We start from the raw sequence: 22,976 nt of genomic DNA, 5'->3' as shown, positions 1-22,976 counted from the left end.
CAAAATAAGAGATGTCTTGTCGGAGTTTCACGATGGGCCAAGTGGAGGACATCTTGGCATAGCAAAAACCGCTGAAAAGGTAAAGCAGACATTCTACTGGGTCGTCTGTCAAAAATCCATTGCCGACTGGATTGTCAATTGTGAAAGGTGCATAAGAGCTAAAGGTCCAACACGGAAGAGTCGAGGCTACATGCAGCAGTATAATTCAGGAGCCCCTTTTGAAAGAATCGCAATGGATATAGCTGGACCGTTCCCAATAAGTGACTCTGGAAACCGGTATGTCTTAGTGGTCATGGATTACTTCAGCAAATGGCCAGAGGTTTATGCTATCCCAAATCAAGAAGCCAGGACAATTGTGGATGTGTTCAGCAAAAATTTGATTTGTCGCTATGGTGTTCCATCTGAGGTTCACACCGATCAAGGTAGGAATTTTGAATCGGCGATCTTCAAGGAAACGTGTGACCCCTACGGAATCAAGAAAACCAGAACGACGCCCCTACATCTGCAATCAGATGGTATGGTGGAAAGATTCAATCGCACCCTGGAAGAACATCTACGGAAAGTTGTGGACAGTGGCCAACGAGACTGGGATGAGCATATTCCAAAGTTTTTACTGGCTTATAGATCGGCCATTCATGATTCCACATCCCGGACCCCAGCCAAAGTTCTCTTTTTTTAGTAAATCTCGGAAATTAATTAAAGCTACCTGGCGATTTGATATTCGGTGCTACCCCAAACGACGATGTGAACCAAGATGAAGACAGTCAAAACTTTTTTAGTAAAGTCCACGATGCAGTAATGCGCCAATTTAAACCAATTTTTATTGTCCAAAGTTTTACTACAATAAATATATATTGTCACAATCAAATTCTCTGCGGTCACATGATTGTCCAACTTTTCATAAATTTGATTGCCGCATATTGTCTCAAAACCATCAAGTGACAATTATTGTCCAACTTCAGTCACACGATTGTTCTACTACACGGCAAATATCAGAAGCAGCTGCTATGTGTCAAAGTTTGTTTATTAAAAATGTTAAAGCATTTAAAAATTTGTTTTATTAAGATGTGTTCTTTAAAAAAAAAGAAAATTGCAGCAGCTATAATTATGGTGTGTGCATTTGACGATGAGAAAAATGAAAGGAAAGAAAAGAAAAAAAAAGTAAATAGAAGTACGTGGGTCAGAGAGTGGCTCACAAAAAGACGCACTGATGGTGCATATGACAAAACATTAATGGAATTCCGGGAAATCGAAAACCAAAAGTTTTTGTTTAAAAATTTTATCCGGATGGATGACGAAACGTTTATCGAATTGTTGCAACTAGTGTCACCATATATTAAAAAACAAGACACAAACATGCGAAAGGCTATTCCCGAACAAATACGCTTAGCTGTGACACTTCGATTTCTTGCATCTGGTGACAGTTATAAAAGTCTTTCGGTCTTCTTCCGTGTTGCCCCAAATACCATATCACTTTTCGTACCAATTGTTTGTGATGCTATTTATAAAGCGTTAAAAGGTGCATACATAAAGGTATGAAAAATCTAAATACACACATATTTATGCTTTTTAATTGACTTATTATTTCTTTTGATATGTATGTAGATACCATCCACGCAGGAAGAATGGAATGTCGTTGCTTTCAAATTTAACAAACTATGGAACTTCCCGAACTGCATAGGGGCGGTTGACGGCAAACATGTGCAAATTATAGCACCACCTAATTCAGGAAGCACCTTCTATAACTATAAAGGTACACATAGTATAGTGCTAATGGCAGTTGTTGATGCCGAATACAACTTTTTATACGTTGATGTTGGCTGTAATGGTCGTGTGTCGGATGGTGGAGTCTTTGGAGACTGTACTTTTCAACGTGCTTTAAACAATAATGAGCTAAATTTGCCACTTCCAAAACCATTGCCAGGTCGTCAAGCAAATGTTCCATTTGTTTTGGTTGCGGATGATGCTTTCCGCATGCAGAAACATTTGCTGAAGCCATATCCTGGTAAAAGTTTATCTGCAGGGCAGAGAATATTTAACTACAGGCTATCGAGAGCACGACGTGTTGTAGAAAATGCATTTGGCATAATGGTCAAGCGATTTCAAATTTTTTCACGCCCTTCCAAGCTTAATGCAGAGAAAACAACCTCTACAACTCTAGCTTGCTGTGCATTACACAATTTTTTGTTAAAAAAAAATTTAAATTATACAACGTCGTTGCTTGTTGATCGCTACGATGAGGACGGTGCTTTAATTCCTGGTACATGGCGAAATGACTTCCCACTAGATGCTGTGAGTGGAACAGAAAATGTTCCAAGTTCTTATATAACAAGTGAAGCAAAGGCTGTTCGGGATGAAATGGAAAAGTATTTCATGTCTCCTATTGGAGAATTGAGCTGGCAATATAAAAATATATAAATAATTTTATATATCAAATAAAATTTAAACTTTAATTTAAAATCAGAAAATTTACTAGTTTTATTTAATTCATTTTTAGTATCTAAAAAAATACGGACTAGGAAGGTACTTCAATATTGCAAACAAAATAACAAAACAAAAACTTACATATACATACTATAAAAATTCAATTTAAAAAATGAAATATAACGCAAAAAATTTATCAAGGCTTAATCATCTTCTTCAGCTTCCAAAGCTGCATCCATTACGACTTTGACAAGCTGGAAATGCAGTTTGTTCGCAGCCTTCTTGTTTTTCTTGGCAATTTCTCGCATTTGTGATGCCAAATACATCCCAATCGCGTGCCAATTATCTTCCTCCGCATCTAAACACTTAACTGCACGCTGCAAAATGTCACTTTTGTCTACCTTTACAATCTCAGCAGCGGCATGTTGTGAAGTACTTCCAGAGTCATCCAAATCTAATGTTGACACTGTACTTGACATTTTTGACACAGAGTGGTCGTTGTAAAATTGCATTGCAGACCAATGCGGCCAATGTGGTATGGTATTTTCGGCTCCCTGACCAGATTTTGATTTTAGTTTTTTTTTTACATTTTGAAAGGCCGTTTTAATGTTGCACCATTTGGCCTTGCAGTCTTCCACCGTGTGCCCTGTACACATTTTTTCAATTTCCCGCCATGCCTGCTCCCGTTTATTCCTATCTTTGTACTCGGTGGATGAATACTGCCAAACACATGGATGCTGTTCCACAGCTTGTATCAGCTCCTGTATTGCAGTGTAGGTCCAGGAACAAATTACACTTGGTTTTTTTCTTTTTTTCGGCACAGGTGTTTCTGGTTGCTGATCGGGGGAAAAGAACTCAAGCTCAGCTGAATTTTCGTATACAATGCAATCACCGAATTCCATATTAAAGCTGCAAATACATAATATGAACATAATTATAGCAAATACAACAATTTAAATTAACTTTACTTTACTTACGACAAAGAAATGTTGACGGTACAAACACAAGAAAAAATATTATTTAAAAAAAATCAGGTTATTGACGCGTATTGTCTTCTTTGATTGACGCACTAGAAAACAATAAATATTGACGCATTTTTCAACTTTAAATTTGCGCAAGGTTGTCTATTAACAGTTCACACGATTGTCGTACCAGAGTTGTATTTGATTGCCGCAAATCAGCACAATTTATTTTTGATTGTCGCATTGGACAATAAATTGTGCAATCACACGATTGGCATATAAAATGCACCAATAATTGGCGCATTGCGGCAATATGTGATCCCGGGGTGGATAGTCCTTTAAAAATATTCTTTAAAAAATCCACGCCTAAGGGGTGGATAGTCCTTTAAAAATATTCTTTAAAAAATCCACGCCTAAGGGGTGGATAGTCCTTTAAAAATATTCTTTAAAAAATCCACGCCTAAGGGGTGGATAGTCCTTTAAAAATTCTTTAAAAAATCCACGCCTAAGGGGTGGATAGTCCTTTAAAAATATTCTTTAAAAAATCCACGCCTAAGGGGTGGATAGTCCTTTAAAAATATTCTTTAAAAAATCCACGCCTAAGGGGTGGATAGTCCTTTAAAAATATTCTTTAAAAAATCCACGCCTAAGGGGTGGATAGTCCTTTAAAAATAGTCTTTAAAAAATCCACGCCTAAGGAGTGGATAGTCCTTTAAAAAATCCACGCCTAAGGGGTGGATAGTCCTTTAAAAATATTCTTTAAAAATCCAAGCCTATGGCTATGATAGTCCTTCAAAAAATATTCTTTAAAAAATCCCAGCCTATGGCTATGATAGTCCTTCAAAAAATGTATTTAAAAATATTTTTATAAAATCCTGTATTTTTAATAATAATTGTTATTATGAATTATAATAGAAACTATGTGTGTTAAAATTCAGTTAGTGTAATTTCTTTATTTATACTTGTATATGAATATGTAAATTGTTAGTCTCTATTTTTTATTAAAAATATTTTGATTTTGTTTTTTAATTTATTTTTTTGAAAATAAAAAATTAATATGTATTATGCATTTAAACAAGTTGGATAAATAAATAATGATTATCAAGATATTACAAAAAAAAATTATGAAAATTCAAAATCCATTGTTAAGACACAATTATTGTTAAACATTTTTTATTAAAAATTAATTTCGTATTATAAAAAGTGAATATGAAGAAATGTGTTAAACAATTGTCAATATATTTATCATCAATAATTGTTAATTTGTAAAATGCAAACTTATTTATAAGAAAAGAAGAACAAAACATTATTGACTTGAAAACTATAAATAATTTTTAGAAGAGATGTTAAAAAACCAACAATAATAATGATTTGTGATAATTTGGAATTATTTTATTTATTTAGTTTTTAAAAAAGTAAATCTAAACAAATGTTAATTGTTATTTTTAATGATAAATTCTATCGACTAAGATTAAAATGTTTTAATTATAATGCAAATGAATAGAAAATAAAAATATAATAATAAAGTTATTAAATATAATTAAGAAATAAATAATCATTACTCAGAAAAATAATCGAGAAAGAAATATAAATAATCATTGACGAGTAAAAAAAAAGAAACGAATAAAAAATGAAATGAAACTATAGTCAATCTCATTATAAATAAAATTCAAAATTAAAAAAATGGAATTAGTAATTTTTATTTAAATATAAAACGGCATTTACATTAGAACTTTTTGCAGTGTTAACCTACTTTATGAGGACAAAAATTGGCAATTGAAACCCACTTGGTTAGCTAAATCCGGTATAATGTAAACGCACTATAATACAATAATACAATTAACTATAGAAAGTAAGTTGAGAAATTTTGGAGGTTTTTTTAGGATATGAGGACATATGAAATATTCGATGAATTTTCCATTTACCTTTGTGTAACACTATTCTGAACTCAACTTTTTGGGTGGTTATTGAAAAATTGCAATAAAAAAAATGTTTTTCTTTATAAATTTTATTTTTATTATTTTCATATTTAATCTACCCTAATATAAAATTTACTGTGAATAAATAATAAACCTTGTCACCTACTGTACATTGAGAAAACTGTCACCACAATTTGTGTCACTTAAATAATATGAAAAATAAAATTCAATATCGACAAAACCTATTTTGAGAAAATTCAACAACAAAAGCAATATTCATAAAAATTCTAAACCATTTGCAAATCAATTAAAAAAAATCTTATCTAAATTTTGCAAAACATCTTCATTGAATATTATTATTTCTAAAACAAAAAGTTTAAATAAGAAAAGTATTATTATTTTGGGGACAATTATCTTGAACTTTTATCTTAGTCAAGTTTGGAGCAATACAACTACTTTTTTGGGGGAAATTTTGTGTCGGGGGAACAGAAGTCCTTTAAACATTCAAGAAACAAAATGATGAGCAAATTGATAAAGAAATATGGTAAGTGAACAATTTTTTTATTATTTTCTGAAATATTCAAGCCTATTGCCTAATTCTTCAATAAATGTCATTCATTCTTCAATAAATGTCGATCAAAAAATGTCTTTAAAGATCCACGCCTATTGATATGAAAATTCTTCAATAAATATCCTTCAAACAATATATTTAAAAAACCCACGCCTATGGCTATGATAGCCATTGGAAAAATATATTTAAAAACCCCACACCTATGACTATGATGATAGTCCTTTAAAAATATTCTTAAAAAAATCCACGCCTATGACTATGATGATAGTCCTTAAAAATATTCTTAAAAAAATCCACGCCTATGAATATGATGATAGTCCTTTAAAAATATTCTTAAAAAAATCCACGCCTATATATATGGATAGTCCTTTAAAAATAGTCTTTAAAAAATCCACGCCAACGATAGTCCTTTAAAAATATTCTCTAAAAAATCCACGCCTATGGCCAACGATATCCCTTAAAAAATATTCTTTAAAAATCCAAATATTTAAAAAGTCCACGCCTATGGTTAAGATAGTCCTTGAAAAGTATTCTTCAAAAAATCCACGCCTATGATAGTCATTGAAAAAATATATTTAAGAAAAAACACGCCTATGGTAGTTCTTGAATAAATATATTAAAAAATCCACGCCTATGATAGTTCTTGAAAAAATATATTAAAAAATCCACGCCTATGATAGTTCTTGAAAAAATATATTTAAAAAAAACACGCCTATGGTAGTTCTTGAATAAATATATTAAAAAATCCACGCCTAGAGCTCAGAAGTCTGTTCAAAAAATATATTTGAAAATCCACGCCTTGTGTGTCTTGAAAAATATATTTAAAAATACCCGCCTTGTGGGCCTTGAAAAAATATAGCTAAAAATCCATCCATCTTGAAAAAATATATTTAAAAAAAACACGCCTATGGTAGTTCTTGAATAAATATATTAAAAAATCCACGCCTATGATAGTTCTTGAAAAAATATATTTAAAAATCCACGCTTATGGTAGTTCTTGAAAAAATATTCTTTAAAAAATCCACGCCTATGATAGTTCTTGAAAAAATATATTAAAAAATCCACGCCTATGATAGTTCTTGAAAAAATATATTTAAAAAAAACACGCCTATGGTAGTTCTTGAATAAATATATTAAAAAATCCACGCCTATGATAGTTCTTGAAAAAATATATTTAAAAATCCACGCTTATGGTAGTTCTTGAAAAAATATTCTTTAAAAAATCCACGCCTATGCCATGGATAGTCCTTTAAAAAATTCACGCCTATCTATGGCTTTGATAGTCCTTGAAAAAATATATTTAAAAAATCCACACCTATGGCTTGGATAGACCTTAAAAAATGTTCTTTGAAAAATCCACGCCAATGGCTTGGATAGTTCTTCTAGAAATATTTTTATAAACCCTTCGATATTAATTTAATATATTAAAGAAACTATTTTTTTTTATTTTTATTTAAAAATATTTTTTATTGCGATATGTTGTTCTTATTACATATGTAAAAAATATGTTTTGTATATAAAAATTTGTGATTTATATTAATTTTATATATATGTCTGTATTATGTCTAAATTCAAAATTCATCTACAAAACATAAAGACACGGAACAAAAAAATAAAATTCATTGGTTAACATAACAAAATTCTAAATGCAATATGGGAGCTATTTTGTTTTTGTTGCAATTAAGGTACAGACCACATTTCCCATATCAGGACATACATATAGAAGTATTGATGTTTGTTAAATAGAAGGCACACATTTGGTTATAAAACTTAACTCTACTTTTAATATTAAAAAAAAGAAACAATTTCTAAATACAAAATAATGGACGGCATTTAAAAATTAACATATTGGAGAAGAAGACAAAAAAACGAAAAACAAAATTCATTACAAGATCAGTTTGTCAAGGAAACGGCTGGCTATACAATTCAAATTTGCAAACAAAAAAACTTTTAAGGGACAATCCAAAGAGAAAAAAAATCCCACATAGAAAAATAAAACAGCAGGAGTTCTGTTTCTACTTTTAGTCCATTTTTTGGTTATTCATTATTAAATTCTTAAAGATTTCTATTGTTTGGGAAATCTTTGAAACAATAGAGGCTTCATTGTTTTTACATATTGGTCACTCTATGGATGATAGAGTGGTTGGACCCTAGTGGTGCCGTCTTCAATGGCAGGCTGGCTGGCAGAGTGTTGTCGTCTGACAGTGTCTTGTCTCTTTTTAGACTAACGATGAAAAATGTGTGAAAATATTTGGAAACAAACATCCAGAGAGACAGCAGTTGGCAATCGGCGTTTTTTCTGTTTTATAGATAGACTCAACTGGCACCAAATTATTTTTTTTTTATTTGATACCTTTTTTGCTGCCAAAGGAAGTTCGCTATAAAATCATAATAAAAAAATTCTGCATAGACGTTTTTTTTTGGAATTTTGCAAATGACCAAGACCAAGTGGTAAACTGGTTTTATGCAAAAGGATCTCCAAGAGGCAGAATGAATGTGGAAAAAAGTTCTCAGGCTATGATAAGGCACAGCACACACAACAAAAAAATGATCATCATCAGATGATGTTGATGGTACAACAACAATCAGGAGACCTATATATTAAAAAAATAGTGTACCTCAACAGTTCATAATCAAAGACGGACAAAAAAAAGAACCCCCATCCATTCTTATTGTTCCCTCATTCTAATCGAGGAAGTTCAAAATTAATGCACAAAAACAACAAAACAGACACACATAAAATGATATGAAATTGTTTTTTTTTTTCTCTAATGGTAATGGTCAAGAACTAAATGGGTGGTAGTGGCGATGAGGATAATTATATAAAAAAAAAGAAATGTGACCATTATGGAAAAGGTAAGGGGTGCAGCTCAGCAAATCTTCGAAGAAGGTACCATCCCTCCCTATCATCCCTCTTCTCTACTCTCACTCAAGGCGGCTTCAAGGCTGTCACCGCTCGCTGTGCTCTATCCAAACAAAAATCGTATGTGTCTGTGTTGAGAGGAAGAAGATGGTGATTGCTCGGCAATTTCAAATACTGTTTGGCATTTTTGATTGTAACAGGTTTTCAAATTGTTGTTTTTGCATTCTCCTTCTTTGTGGTTGTAGTTTCACGAGTAGCCAGCCAGCTACACAGCTGTTCATTCATTCAACTGAAAAGCAAAACTTCATGGATATTAAAAACAGATTTTGTCGCTTTAACCAAGCCACCAAGCCAGTTAGCATCATCAACAACAATATCACCACCAATTTCGAGAGTTGGGTGTTTACCTCCCAGACTCTCCGAAAGAATGAATTTCCGTTTTGTGCTTTTCTTGGTTCTTTGGCTGATTGTTATTAATCAAAAAATTGTCTTTTTTTATGCGACACTACTGAACTGAAATATGAGCTATGAAGAGAGGCGTTGTATTTTCTCATTCGTTATTGTCTCAACGTGAGAGTTTATCAGCAGCAGAAGCCAGTCAGCAATAGAGTGTATATAATTTTGATCATAAGTTATTTGATGCCTTGGATGACCACTTCTTTGTTTTTTGTTGTTACTGCAAACACACATGGGCACACACACAAATATAGAAACCTATGTCCATGACAAATAATGAGATTCATTGTAATAGATTGTGTCTACAACTTAATCGCTTTGGATAAATGATGACAATGTTCACTTTTTTTCTTCTTCATTTTCTGTGCAGAAAATAAAACTGAAGAAGATTTTCGAAGAATAAAGGAAGAAGTTTGACTCAAAACATTCATTTGATCTACTTGTGGTCATTCGTTTTTATAAAGTATTTAAAAGAGTTATGCAGACATACAGATGGATAGTTAGACAGGAAGGAAGTCTATGTGAGAGAGTGACAAGTTCTATTTGAATTTGTTTGCTCAATAACCAACTGATCTCGTTGTTTCGTATTTTTTGTGAAGTTATTTTGCATTTGCGTTTCTTCTTTATTCTCCAATGTTATTTGAGATAGTTGCTCCTTTTTTGTTTTGGAAAATACACACAGATATATGTTTTTTTGGACGGATTCGTTAAATATATGTATAATTTCGTACTTATTACCTATGGACGTCTTTTTTTCTTTTCTTTTTAAAAATACTACAAAACTACAATTTTGTTTTCCTCTTCGCTGACGTTTTACCTTTCATTCATCTAACTCATCTATACTTGTACAGCATAATGAGAGTAAAACCAAGCAACGCCACAATTAATGATGTGGCTGCCTGTATTGCCGATGCACCAGCTAAACGACACTTGAACATATCGTAACGAGACTCGGTATCAGCAACAATATTTTGGAATTCTGCCTCAACCAATTGGCCATCATAGTAGGTGATTAAATCTTCAAATGGATATTCATAGCCTTGTTTACATTCACATTTATAGCCACCGGTGTCATAGCCACGACCCATAATCGGTACACACTGGAAGGAGAGAGAGAAGAGGATGATGTTATTGAATTTATTTTGTTAATGTGAAAATATTAACTACTTACATAGGATGTCTGTTCATCACATTTGTGTGTATTTTTAAAGGCATTCGGTTCATAATACCAATCGGGACATTGTTGTATATCCAATTGCAACATATCCATGGAGACTTGTACCACTCCTCTGAAAATTAAAGGAGAGAAAAAGTTATATAAAAAATATGAAATACACCAATGTTCCATTAAGGAGAAAATGTTAAAAAAATTTTTGAAGAGACACCTATATAGTTTGCATGCAAGTCAAGTTAAATCAATCTACTTTTTGGCAAAGGTCGAAGTAAGGTTGGAGTCTTTATTGCAACAAATAAATAAAAAATAAATGGGGGAACAAAAATCGGTCGGAACGAATATAAGGCTTAGTGGATATTAAATTTGTTCATTTCGCTGGGACCATGGATCCAATGATTATAGCGATTTTAAATTAACACCTTATTGGGTCTCTAAACCAAGAACTTTGGGCAGATTTATCTTAGCGATATAATTTATTTTATTAAAACTGAAACATTTCCAATGCCAACATCAAAGTTGATCACCCAGACATGAATGATCGTACAGATGTCAGAAGGTCTGGATTGATGCTGCCTTGATAGTCCTTCATAATAATTTCTTGATTGCTCTAAACATTGGTGGAACAAGTAGATGTATCATTCTCGTTTATGGAATACACATAAACGAGAATGATCCCACAATTAAAGAGAGAGTTACATTATTTTGCCTGATTCAAAATCAATAATTTTCCCTTGATAAAATACTCACCTCCAGGTGTATTCCTCTATATTTCCCAAACTTTTTCCCTAACCAAACGAAAGTCAATCGTTTAGATTTCAGAGGGTTCGTTGAACTTTGCACACTTTCTGATGATTGGGTAGCAACAAAATATATTTCAAGATATCATTACTGTTAAACTCGCTTATAGATGACCTGGAGTTTTATCCTATAGGAGACGAAGTTTTCCTTACTATAGAAAATCTGTATGTTTCCCTCCTAAAGCCGACTTGAATGTTTTATCCTTATAGTAGATTTAAAAGTATTCTTATAGAATATCTTCCTATATAACTAATGGCATTTCTCCTACAGAAAATTTCAAGATCTTCCTATTGTAAAGCTGAATGTGCTCTTTCTCTCAATGGAGGTTTTCTAAGAAGTTTAAAAATCTTCTTGCTTAGATGAGTTGATGATCCTCTCTGAAGAAATGGATCTTCATATAAAATACTTAGGTGACGAATGGATCTTCTATATATAGAAGAGCAGATGAAAAAATTAGTTTCTGATAATCGAATAACCTATGTGAGACTAACTTTCCCAGTAGAATTAGCCGGATGAACGGGAAATTAGTTTGAAAATCATGTCGTGAAGTATGTGAGGAATATATTAAATATGCGGAATGAGCTCCATCGTTGCAACCTCACCAATCTCAAATTCAAGAAAACAACTCCAAAGGGTCATCAGATTAGATTAGTCGTGGAGCATACGAGGAATATATAGTTAGATCCATCACCTTGGAATAAATACGAGTAAACTGTAGTTTTCTCAAATCTTAGAAAAAAAAAATGATTTATATGACCTAAACTTATTCTTAATGCATATTCTATGTGATGGATAGGGGCATAAATCTCTTCATCAAGAATCCATCGAAAACCACCAATACCGAAGCCCTAAGATCTCAAAAAACAACTAAGATACATGACTTTGGAACTCATTTGCAAAAGAGACACACTCAGACACTCTTCAGATTAAAAAATAACGGACCACCGATTCAACCTCTGCCAATTCGAAGATAAAGTCCCAGAAATAACCTCCAGACCATATCGTATCCTAGACATTAGTATATCATGAGCCAATTTCTGTTTTACCGGCACTCTCTACCTTATGTAATGTTATGTAATGAGACTCATAGAGGTGGAAACGCAGTAAAGTACCTTTAAACGCAGTACAGTGCCTTCAAGAATTCATAGACTTTGTACAAGTAAAATGAATATAAGGATGAACATCTACCACAACGATCTTAGAAACATCCATAATCCAAAGAAATATTCCTATTAAATCTTCCGGCACATATTGTAGATGACGTATATGCCAGTATTCAGAATTGTCAAAATATAGCCATATCAAATATACTTGCTTTACGCCAGCATAAATATATGCTAACGTTGCCCTGCTCCAGGGTTCCAAAGAGATTATTGCCGCCCATTCAGGTAGGCAGGATTGATTTAGAAACTTGTCAATCATCAATCAAATGTGTCATAGCCGTGAAGATATGCTCCGGAAATCATTACCAGTGCATGAAGAAGGGACTCTTGACCTTAATGTATGACTTGGTGTGTTGGATCGTATAAGAGATAGCTAAAATTGTATCCTCATAATAACATACTCATAATTACTTTTCTATATTTTGAAATTGTACCGAAATATTGTTAAGATTTTTTTTACAGATTTTGACATTCAATATCGTCCTAGTTCCTACCAAAATTTAGATGTATGTTCTATAAAAAATAGGGGTGGTGGTTTACAACAATAAAATTGCTTAAATGGGCATTGGGAATAGGGGTATCCCAAACATTTTAAATTTAAAGTTGTAGTACAATAACAAATATAGACAAAATTCTATTCATCGTAAACTTAGTATAATTCTCTATTTTGCGAATTCGTAGCATCTAAGTAAATTAATGGTGTATAATATGTCGATCACTTCACAAGAATACAAAAATGAAATGCTTTAAAATAGTAATATTATACTCTAAAACTTTTCTTCTCAACAACCCCTTCCATTGCCTTCTAATCCCCCATTTTCCTTAAAATAAAAAGTCAGAAGTTATTATTAAATGTCAACACTTAAATAATATCAAAAAAAGGACAACAACAATAATGATAATAAAAATATGATAAAATTCCCACAATAAGGGATAAACAACCAGTTGTGACATAAAATGCGATTATACGTTTATGGGTCTTGTAATAGGTGGTAATTGAAGACAAGGCGAGAAAACAAATTGTCAAAAGGCCTGGGACTTAAACATCCCCATAAAAACAAATACTCTCTTTTTCCCGTATTCCAAAACAGGAGACAAAAAAAAAAACTTCCATGAAGAGGGTCCCGCATTAAATAGACAAATAGGCAAACATGTTAATTAGGGATGACTTCATCAACAGCCAGAGAACACAATAAGAAAAGTCTAATTTTACACATTCTTCTTCAAATACCCCCTTTTTATTTGCAACTGACATTGGCCATGCGCCCATTTCAGTGTTCAAAACAAAACACACATTTCATTAACATAACAAACAAACAAATAGTACTCACTTGAATTCCAGTTTCACTTTGATGCTATCCCAACCGAAAAAGGGTGCCGAATAGGTCACAAGCCATTTCTTAACATAACCATCACAATCGAATTGTGGTTGAGACCAGTATCCATGCTTCAAACTGGCTGCACGATACGAAGTGGGGTAGTGTTCATACTTTTGCAGATATTCACCTGTCTCGTTCTGGCGTATTTTCATCTTGATATAAAATGTTTCTAGGTCATCAAAGTTTGTAGACCAACGCTGTTTCAAGAACTTGAAATTCTTCTTTTCGGTGTAGATTTCATGTGACTTGTTGAGACGTGCCAAATCTTCTACTTTGAATTTGCGGGTATTCAGCTCGGTCTTGTAGGCATAGGGTGCAAAATATGTACGATTGGTGAATTTATTGCGTTCCCAAAGTGTGGCAGCCGACCAGACTTTTGTGTCGCCCAAAACAATGGCCAATGTTTCGCCGATCATTTGATCTTCGGTAAGTGGTTTATCGGCTACACGTTTACCAGTGTATACTTCATTGGGATCGGAGACCTTTTTTTGGGGAGAGAAGAGAGAAAAAAATATAAAAATTAAAAAGGATTTATATGTGTGTATAAAAATAGATATTTTTAAACGCAAAAACTTGTTGAAACATGTGGAAAGCAACATGTTTTTCTTGCTGCCTCAGCTAGGAAGATAGCTAGCTAGGTGCTGTTTGTTCTTAAAGGATCTTAATATGTAAATTTAGGTTTTTAGTGTCGTTTAATTGTTGTTGTCCTTGTGACAAAAATTCAATGCTATTTCCTGTAGCATATTTGCCTAGGCGAACAAACAATTTTATTTAACAACTTGTGCAAATAAAATTTAGCAACTAGTTTTTCTAGTATTCTTTTTTATTACTTTTTTTGCTGTTGCCGTAAAAGCAGTAATCATTTGACACTGAATTTTTGTAGTATTTTTTGTCTGTCTGCCTGTCCATATTCCTATGAACTTTGTCTTTGCCATAGAAACAAGTTGTAGAACATGAGATTAGTTTAGGAGGAAACAACAGCAACAAGAACAACAGAAAAAAATGAATTATAGAGCGAGCAGCAGTGCCGTTGTCTTTCCTTTATGAGGCGTAGATAATTTTCATTAACACTTCTGAAGAGGTTCTCCTATTTGGATTGAAGGGTATTTTTCGTAAAGGTGATAAAATCATTAATATTCTTGCTTTTACTTAATCAAATGAAATGGGATTTTTTAGCATCAATGTTTTTGGGAGAAAAATATTGAAGAAACAATGAATGTAGACGACTTCGTTAAATTTTGAATTTATGTTAGTAAAATTAGAATCTAAATAAAACTCAATTGCGAAATGCAATTTTATTATAAAAAACAAGTGAAAAAGTTAATTTCGACCGGGCCAGACATATGGTCTTCACCATGCTCTAAAATCGATCGGAACTTTTATGTGTGGGCTATGCTATGGTACATTTTTGTTAATTAGAGCCATTCGGTTGAAGAAGTGATACTCTAAAACATCGAATAATCGAGGTTATCTCTATATAGGTAACTCTCCGAAAATTGAGTCAATATTGATCATTTTGGGTAGCACTAAGGACCTAAACTAAACCAATTATGATAATTTTTGGAAGGATGATTTTGTACCTAATGAGAATCCAAAATACTGCTTACACCCAATTCAGTTGAAAGTCGTTCTAAAGTACCGATGAAGGATTTGAACCAGTCTGTTATGGAGACGACTTTATAATACTCCCTAGGGGAAAGAATCCTAACTTGCTATGCAGGAAAGCCGAAACGGTGCTAAAAATCGCCTACGATTGGTCAGAACTGAGGGGCTTAAACGTAAATCCGGACAAAACGGAGATATGCCTTTTCACTAGAAAGACCAAAATAGGTCAGTATGAAGAGCCCATCTTCCAAAACAAAACGAAAGCCATATGAAACTAAGTTAAGTATCTGGGAGTAATTCTAGACAAAAAAATTAAATGGAAAGACCACATACAGAGTTGACAAGGCCCATAGATGCTGGTCTTTCCGTAGAAGAGCCGTAGGCTCCAAAGGGGGCTTCAACCCAAAGATGATACACTGGATCTATAAGAGAGTTAATAGATCAATTTTAACATACGCGTCTGTTGTCTGGTGGACAGCAATGGATAAAAAATGTAACGTAAAAGCGTTGCAGAAAGTTCAAAGAACGTGTTGCCTAGGTATATGTGGAGAAATGCTTACAACACCAACTAGGTCCTTGGAGACAATATTATATACATCCAATAGACATCCAAATAAAATATGAAGCGGCGGTTGCAGCTTTAAGACTTAAAGCAATGGACGAGTGGATAGACACCGGACACAACATACCGCACAAAAACATTTTACAGGCAACTACTGAGTCAACAATCAATACCTTTGATTCAGACCGCATACCTTTAACGAGAGTAGTAACACGATGCGAAACTATAATACCAGATGGAGAACAATGGAATAGTGGAACACTAGGTCAGATGCCGCCTGGTAACTGTTGCTACTTTTTATAGAAATTTCTCTTCGTCTTTCGGATCACAGCACGATCTTACAGGCGGAGGTTGAAGCTATAAAAGAGTGTCTTAACTGGTTAAGTTCAAACCGAGGACAAAATACAATAAATATTATTACGGACAGCAAACAAGCTATAAAGGCAATATCTTCCAAAACAGTTTCTCACAGATAGATGTGAATACCATCTCATGTGGACATGTGGTGGTATCATCCACCCCTATTTTCAACCTAACCTAACCTTTTATCTAAGTGTTGGCCATCTGTGGAGAGGTACAAAAATTGACTGAATTAAATCGTTATTCATCTAGGTAAATCGATCTAGGTAATCGATCTAGGCTAGGTAAAAATACGACGATGTGCAAAGTTAGATATGATTTGGACATTCCATTAGTTTCATATGAAGTTTACAATTTTCAAAATGTTGACTCTTTGTGAGGGAGGTACCATGGTATTTAAATTTGAAATATTACGATGAACAAAAATTGGATGAAATCGGTTATTCCCTTCGAGTGTTATGGTGCGCACCAGCCCGCCAGACAAACGGACATTTATAAATCGACTCCTCATTAATCAAAAGCTCAGGGTATAAAATTAATTCCCTACCATTCTACGACTGGATCTGTATCTTCCATAATAACATGCTAGCATTCGAATTTATAATAACCACTTATTATTTATGTAAAAAATAAAATTACACATACCTGCAAGAAAGCACTAATGAAATTGGCCAAGCGTACGGCCATTTTAGCTTCATTTTCGAATTGTTCCTTAGCACCATAACTGACATCTCCACGCAAAATCAAATCCTGGGGATGGAAACTGTAAAATAACAAAAATCAGTACAGATGTTAAATAAGAAAAATAAAAAGCGGAGAAGTTAACTTCATTTCCTTCCTTTTTTGGAGGCGAAGTCAGAGAGAATTCGGGTTTATAATCAATATCAACATTACCTATACCATTTTAATGATTTGAAGTGTTGAAATATTTGGCTTCAATACGACAATAAAAAAAATTAAAATCAACATTTACAGAGTTTCTCTCTTTGCTTTGTAAACTCTTTTGACTAAAATTATTTTGCTGATTCAACATTTGGTATTGTATTTCACATGACCTCAAATATTATTGGGTAATATATATTGGTATATGAACTGATTTCAAGATAATAATAAAAATTAATTTCTAGCATAATTTATAATTGGACAAATATAAATAACTTACTTCTTGCACGTCTTGTAATTAACACCATGGATGAAACGCAATGCCTGATCGATATTTAAATTTTCCGAATGTAGGGCAGCAGCACCAGTTGTATAGTTACGATATTCCGGATGTTTATCTAGATATTTTTCACGGACATGATACGGTGCCCTCTCCCATTGTATGGGAACTTTTTGTACCCCTGTGTAAAACAAAAAAGGAAATAGAAAAAAAAGGATTAATATATTGTGTGTTCAACACAAAGCATTTTTTGTGGTTTCTTTCTCTCTCTTACATCCAATTTTCAAACAATCATAATCATTGTAGTACTGTTCAGCTGAGGCTCTTTCCAATATTTCACCCAAATACGGTCGCCTTACAACATTCGGTAATCGATAGCCCGGTTTACATCGACATTGATAGCCGCCACGCCTGAAACCCCAGCCATGCAGCGGCTCACATTCTGTGGTTTCTTTTTTACATCGGGCCGTGTCGGCAAAATGATTTGGTCCTTTGTTACCCTCACCGCGGGGACATTGATTTATGTCTAATCTTTCGAAATCCATTTCGAGAACAGCAACGGCAGTGTATCTGAAAAGAGTGAAGAAAAAAAAATAAATAAATTAAGTATTAAGTGTGTGTATGTATGTGTGTGAATCACTTACTTGGGATATTCAATGTGTCTAAATTGTGTGTGCCTAGGATAGATATCGGCAATTGGCACCACCGCCGAGACCAGCCATTTATTGGAACGACCACAATCAAAATATGGCCTTGTCCATTTAACTGGACCGGGGTCTTCATCAGCACCTGGCGGTCCATGGAATGTAAACGTTTCATTGGTATTGTTGGCATAACGTATTTCCACCTGATATGTTGTCTTGGTATCATGCCTGCCCTCTACATCATCGGGTAACCATTTTTTATACCATTCATTAATCTTATACAAATCCGAGGTGTAATCATGCGATTTCGCATCTGGTGGATGGGCACCCAAATCACGAACATCAAATGTATTCCAGGTGGAAATCTTTTGCAAATGTATGGGATCATTGAAATCATCTAAACGGAAGGTACGCGGTCCAAAGCGTGGGAAAGTCTTATTAAAGAAGCCACGATACGATGAGGTATATGAACTATTGGGGGCAAAGTAAATGGCCGAAGCGTTAATGTAGGGATTGGCGGATACATCAGCCACCGTGGAGAGGAAGTAATACATCATGCCCGGATCATAGGTGTCGTTTATGGCTGGGCGTATAAATCTGGATTGCAAGATATAACTCCAATAGAAGCTACGACTCAAAGCCATGTTGTGTAAATGCAGCAACGCCGTACGATTTGGAAATATGGGATTTATGTTGATCTCCTTAATGTCGGGCTTGTGCGACACCGTATCCTCGGGCAAATACAAATCGCTTACATGCTGGATGGGACAATTATCGGCATTCACTTTGTCATATTTGATTTTGATTTCATCGAAGGCATCTCGGGCTTGCCACTCGAATTGGGCGAACACACCTACAGCCAACACCAAGACGAAGAGCAACAAGCTCTTGCCCAAAGCACTTTGCAGAAACATTGTTCAACAGTGAACAATGATAAACACTTTTCGAGATATTCTTATAAATTATGAACACGACACACCATTAAAAAACAAATAATTAAAACTAAACAAAAATCCAAATAAAAAATTTATTTTTATTTCAAAGAATAACAAAAATACACGCCACCACACTACTATGCCTATTGTCGCCCGTATTGACTAATTAATGAATGGATGAAAGAGAATGACACTTGACGAACTACGCCCTCAAATGGTGGTTGGCTTGAGACAGTGTGGAATTGAAACCCGATGTCTGGCTTAAACATCAAAACAAAACAAAGTACTTGGTTTAGTGTTGCCACATGAATTGCAAAGGAGTGGAAATGTTATAAGAATAAAATATATTTTTTATTATAAGAATAAAATTTATTTCTAATTTAAATAAATTTATTCTTTAATTTTGAAATTCAAACTAAATAAACTAAATTTATATTTTTGAATTCAAAATAAATACAATCGATTGGCATCTCTTTGTTAACGCCTGCGCCTGGTATCAATGGGAATGGAATTGTTTTTTTGTTATGCTTACTGAACACAGCTCATCAACAAGTGTTTATGACGTCATAGTTTTGTTTTATGTTTTTGTTTCTTTTCCCACTTTGTCCCGGTCATTTAACACAAAGCATTGCCAGTTGATATAAAATTGGAAATTGTATTAAGTTGTAATCAATGTTAATGGTCTTTGGGTTATTTTTTTGTCCCCATTTACCCTATTATGTTAAATTTTTAATTAATTCTGCAAATGTACATACATAATTATTATTGGGATTAAATAATTTCTTTGCATATGCCATTTTAAACATGTCAATGCCTGTTTAAATTGTGACAACAACAATAAGCATTCTAACGGCGTTGCCAGCCATAACATACACACACATGTAATTGTGGGTGAGTTACATTTCTCACACATTCCTATGAAACAGAATGAAATATGACATAGGTTATTGTGAATGGTCATGCAGCAAAGGCAGCAACAGTTTTGCAGAGTTTTGCCGGTTTAAAAAAATCAAGAATATTTTAATAAATATTATAAAAAACATATATTAACTATAAACAATAGACAAATAAGGAAGTGTGCATGTAAATAGTGTTGTTTTTTGTGTGATAAGTGTATAAAAATCAAATAGGACAGCAACAAGAAAAAAAATCAGTGCAAGAAAAAAATAACCTACAAAATCAGCAAACTACAATAGAAGCTTTGAAAAAAAAAACAATGTTTGGATACAATTTGCGTAAAGATCGTGCATATAAGAAAGGTAGGATAATATATATTCCAAATTTGCATAATAATTTGTTAATTTTGTAAAGAATAGCAGTAAAATTGTGTTTTTGCATTCATAGAAAACGACGCTTTCATGCATTGTTGACAAACTGCAATTTTGCATGTGTGTGTGTGTGTTCGTAAAATTTTTTACGATGAGGAAGGTAACTTTTGGGGGTTCACGTTGGAAAGTCCTTACATATGGGCTTCCTTCATATATATCATTTATTTTCATAAACGGAGGAGACCTACTAGTGCTACAAATTTGAAATACATATTAGATGAGCCCTTAAACTCCATATAATGTATGTAGATCCCTATAAACCCAAGAATGGGTGAGGTACCCAGATAAGTACATAAAGTCGTTACGAAGTTCCCAACACTTTTAATCCTATAAATGTTTCTTTCAGTTAATGCACCCGATCACGATTTTCAGTACAAGTTATAGTTCAAGTTTTTAACCTTTAAACATGGTATTTTAATTGGCAAAATATTTTTTGCATCCAAAGACATTAGTGATAGAAAATCTAGAAAATATACCCGTTGTACATACCCCTGAGGAGAAAATCTCAAGCCGTGATTATAGGCTATCTACTCCAATAACTCTGGACCTAGAAAAGGCCTTAAGTGTAGGTACAATAACCCTGGACATAGAAAAAGGCTTGAGTGTAGGAACAAATGTGTTCAAGTACCTGCACATATCTTAGAGGGGAAAAATCTCCAAATTTTTTTGCATATTTTTGTGTTGAAAAATACTGCAAAATCCTGTTTACGCTTCATCGCACAGTGGTACAGGGTGTTATGTCTTTGTTCATAAGTTTGTAACAAGCAAAAGGAGACGAGATAGACTCATAGTTCCTTTTGAGAATATTCATAGAATCACTTTTTGAGCCGATTTATGCATGTCTGTCCGATTTATGCATGTCTGTGAGATGAAATTTGGCGCATCTCACTTTTTAGGGTCAAGAATGAACCCCATTGAAATTGGAGAAAATCGGGTCATTTTTTCGTCTGATTCTATGTAAATGGTGCAACAAAGACTCAATGTTAGAACAATTGACATAAAAGTTTGCAAAACGTACTGAAGTTAATCTAACCTAACGTGTGTCAAGTTTTGTTGAAGTCAGCTCAGATTTAGATATAGCTCCAGTATATATTTTCGTCCGATTTTGCCAAAAAACCAAAAAATGGCCGAATGGCACCACATTTTGCAAAACGTACTGGCGTTAGATATAGCTCCTGTATATATTTTCGTCCGATTTTAAGTAAATGGTTCCTTTAAAGAGCCGAAAATAGGTCGTTTGGCACAAAATTGTATACAATTTACAGAAGTTAGTATAACCTAACGTGTCAAGTATTGTTGTAATCGGTTAAGATTTATATATAGGTCCCCATATGTATTTTCGTCCGATATTAAGTCAATAAGGCACCAAACTCCGCAAGTTCAAATTTAGATATAGCTCACCTATATATTTTCGTCCGATTTTAGGTAAATGATAAACCAACTTCATGTTAATTGTGCATCTAATAATTAACGGGTGCCCAATTGAGATTAAATTTTGCAAAGTGCGCTGTGCTGCGGCATACCGAATATGAAACTAAATTTAGAATAGACAAAAATGTGCCCAATCGAAATATTGGTTTTAGACATGTTTCTTTGGGTCAAATTCGTTTCAGACAATTTTGTGTCAAATTAAAAATGTCCGTCTGTATGTCTGTGTGGCCTGCTGGTGAGTACTATAACTCTCAGAGGGAGAAGACCAAACATTGGACATTGTAACATTTCTTCCAAACTTAGTTCAAGTTTGAATATGAGGAATATCGGTCCACTCCTTCTAGTACCTTCCTTATAAAATGGTCAAAATTGTGCCGAAAATGTATTATTATTTATTTTATAATATCACGTGAAAGCACTTTCCGATATAAACCAAACTTTGCAAAACCTATTATCTTTACCAGGCCTAGATCAAGTCTGAAGATGGAACCCATTGGTCCTCAACTTCTGGTAGGGTCAAAATGTTCATGTATATAAATCCAATACTTGGCTAATGGAATGTCTGATTTGATCCATAACGTGGACTTCGTAAGATTTCTATACAACTCAAATAAAGTTTGAAGATGGGAAAAAACGGTCCACTCCTTCTGGTACCTCCCCCACAAAATGGTGAAAATTTTACTGAAAATCGATTTTATAATATAATGCAAAGCATCCTATTCAAACCAAACTTTGCACAACCTAATATTTTAATCACACCTGCATATTGTTGGAAGACGGGACTTATCGGTCCACTAATTCTAGTACCTCCCCCACATATAGTCAATGTTTTGAAACTTTGTAAATCTCTTATGAAATGAACGGAATATCCAAATTTCATCCAAACGTTGGTCAATATTTTGCTGAAAATTATTTTTATAAAATCATGTGAACGGACTATCGGATATAATATCGTGTATAATATTAGAAGATGGGATTTATGTTGTGAGGGCCTGATGAGAGCCTAAAGACAATTTGTGATCTAAAGAAATTTTGGACAATGATATACTCAGTCTTAAGCTAAATGTTTAGACTGATGTTCTTTCCTTTTACTCCTTTTGGGAGCATAGGTCTTCCTCAAAGCATTGCCATCTTACTGTTAGTTGCTGTTTGCATGTAAGGTTATTTTTTCTTATTTCTTGGGTTATTGTTCGTGACCAATTATTGGCAGGTGACTAATTCATATTCATTTCCTACGTTT

At 33.6% G+C, this 22,976-nt stretch overlaps 3 protein-coding genes across 3 annotated transcripts; 1 reads left to right on the top strand and 2 right to left on the bottom strand.

The window, feature by feature from the left end:
* Window positions 1–1,196: 1,196 nt before the first annotated feature.
* On the top strand, window positions 1,197–2,418 carry LOC133325413 (uncharacterized). The gene is made up of 2 exons (XM_061534182.1): window positions 1,197–1,533; window positions 1,606–2,418. The coding sequence occupies exons 1-2, from the start codon at window positions 1,234–1,236 to the stop codon at window positions 2,416–2,418; spliced, it is 1,113 nt and encodes a 370-aa protein (XP_061390166.1). The 5' UTR covers window positions 1,197–1,233.
* A 209-nt stretch (window positions 2,419–2,627) lies between these two features.
* Window positions 2,628–3,699, bottom strand: LOC133325414 (uncharacterized). The gene is made up of 3 exons (XM_061534183.1): window positions 3,577–3,699; window positions 3,402–3,493; window positions 2,628–3,333 (listed from the first exon to the last, which is right to left on the bottom strand). The coding sequence occupies exon 3, from the start codon at window positions 3,324–3,326 to the stop codon at window positions 2,628–2,630; it is 699 nt and encodes a 232-aa protein (XP_061390167.1). The 5' UTR covers window positions 3,327–3,333; window positions 3,402–3,493; window positions 3,577–3,699.
* A 6,329-nt stretch (window positions 3,700–10,028) lies between these two features.
* Window positions 10,029–18,961, bottom strand: LOC133325412 (uncharacterized). The gene is made up of 7 exons (XM_061534181.1): window positions 18,043–18,961; window positions 17,673–17,968; window positions 17,399–17,579; window positions 16,882–16,999; window positions 13,662–14,191; window positions 10,367–10,484; window positions 10,029–10,295 (listed from the first exon to the last, which is right to left on the bottom strand). Exons 1-7 carry the CDS (start codon window positions 18,954–18,956, stop codon window positions 10,029–10,031), a joined length of 2,424 nt encoding a protein of 807 aa, XP_061390165.1. The 5' UTR covers window positions 18,957–18,961.
* Between the last annotated feature and the right edge of the window lie 4,015 nt (window positions 18,962–22,976).

This window comes from Musca vetustissima, unplaced genomic scaffold (genome assembly GCF_032173495.1).
Source record: "Musca vetustissima isolate MV318-11 ecotype Yass unplaced genomic scaffold, APGP_CSIRO_Mvet_v1 utg31820, whole genome shotgun sequence".
NCBI lineage: Eukaryota > Metazoa > Arthropoda > Insecta > Diptera > Muscidae > Musca > Musca vetustissima.
The sequence above is the reverse complement of the archived record's forward strand: the minus strand, read 5'-3'. Positions and strand labels throughout refer to the sequence as shown.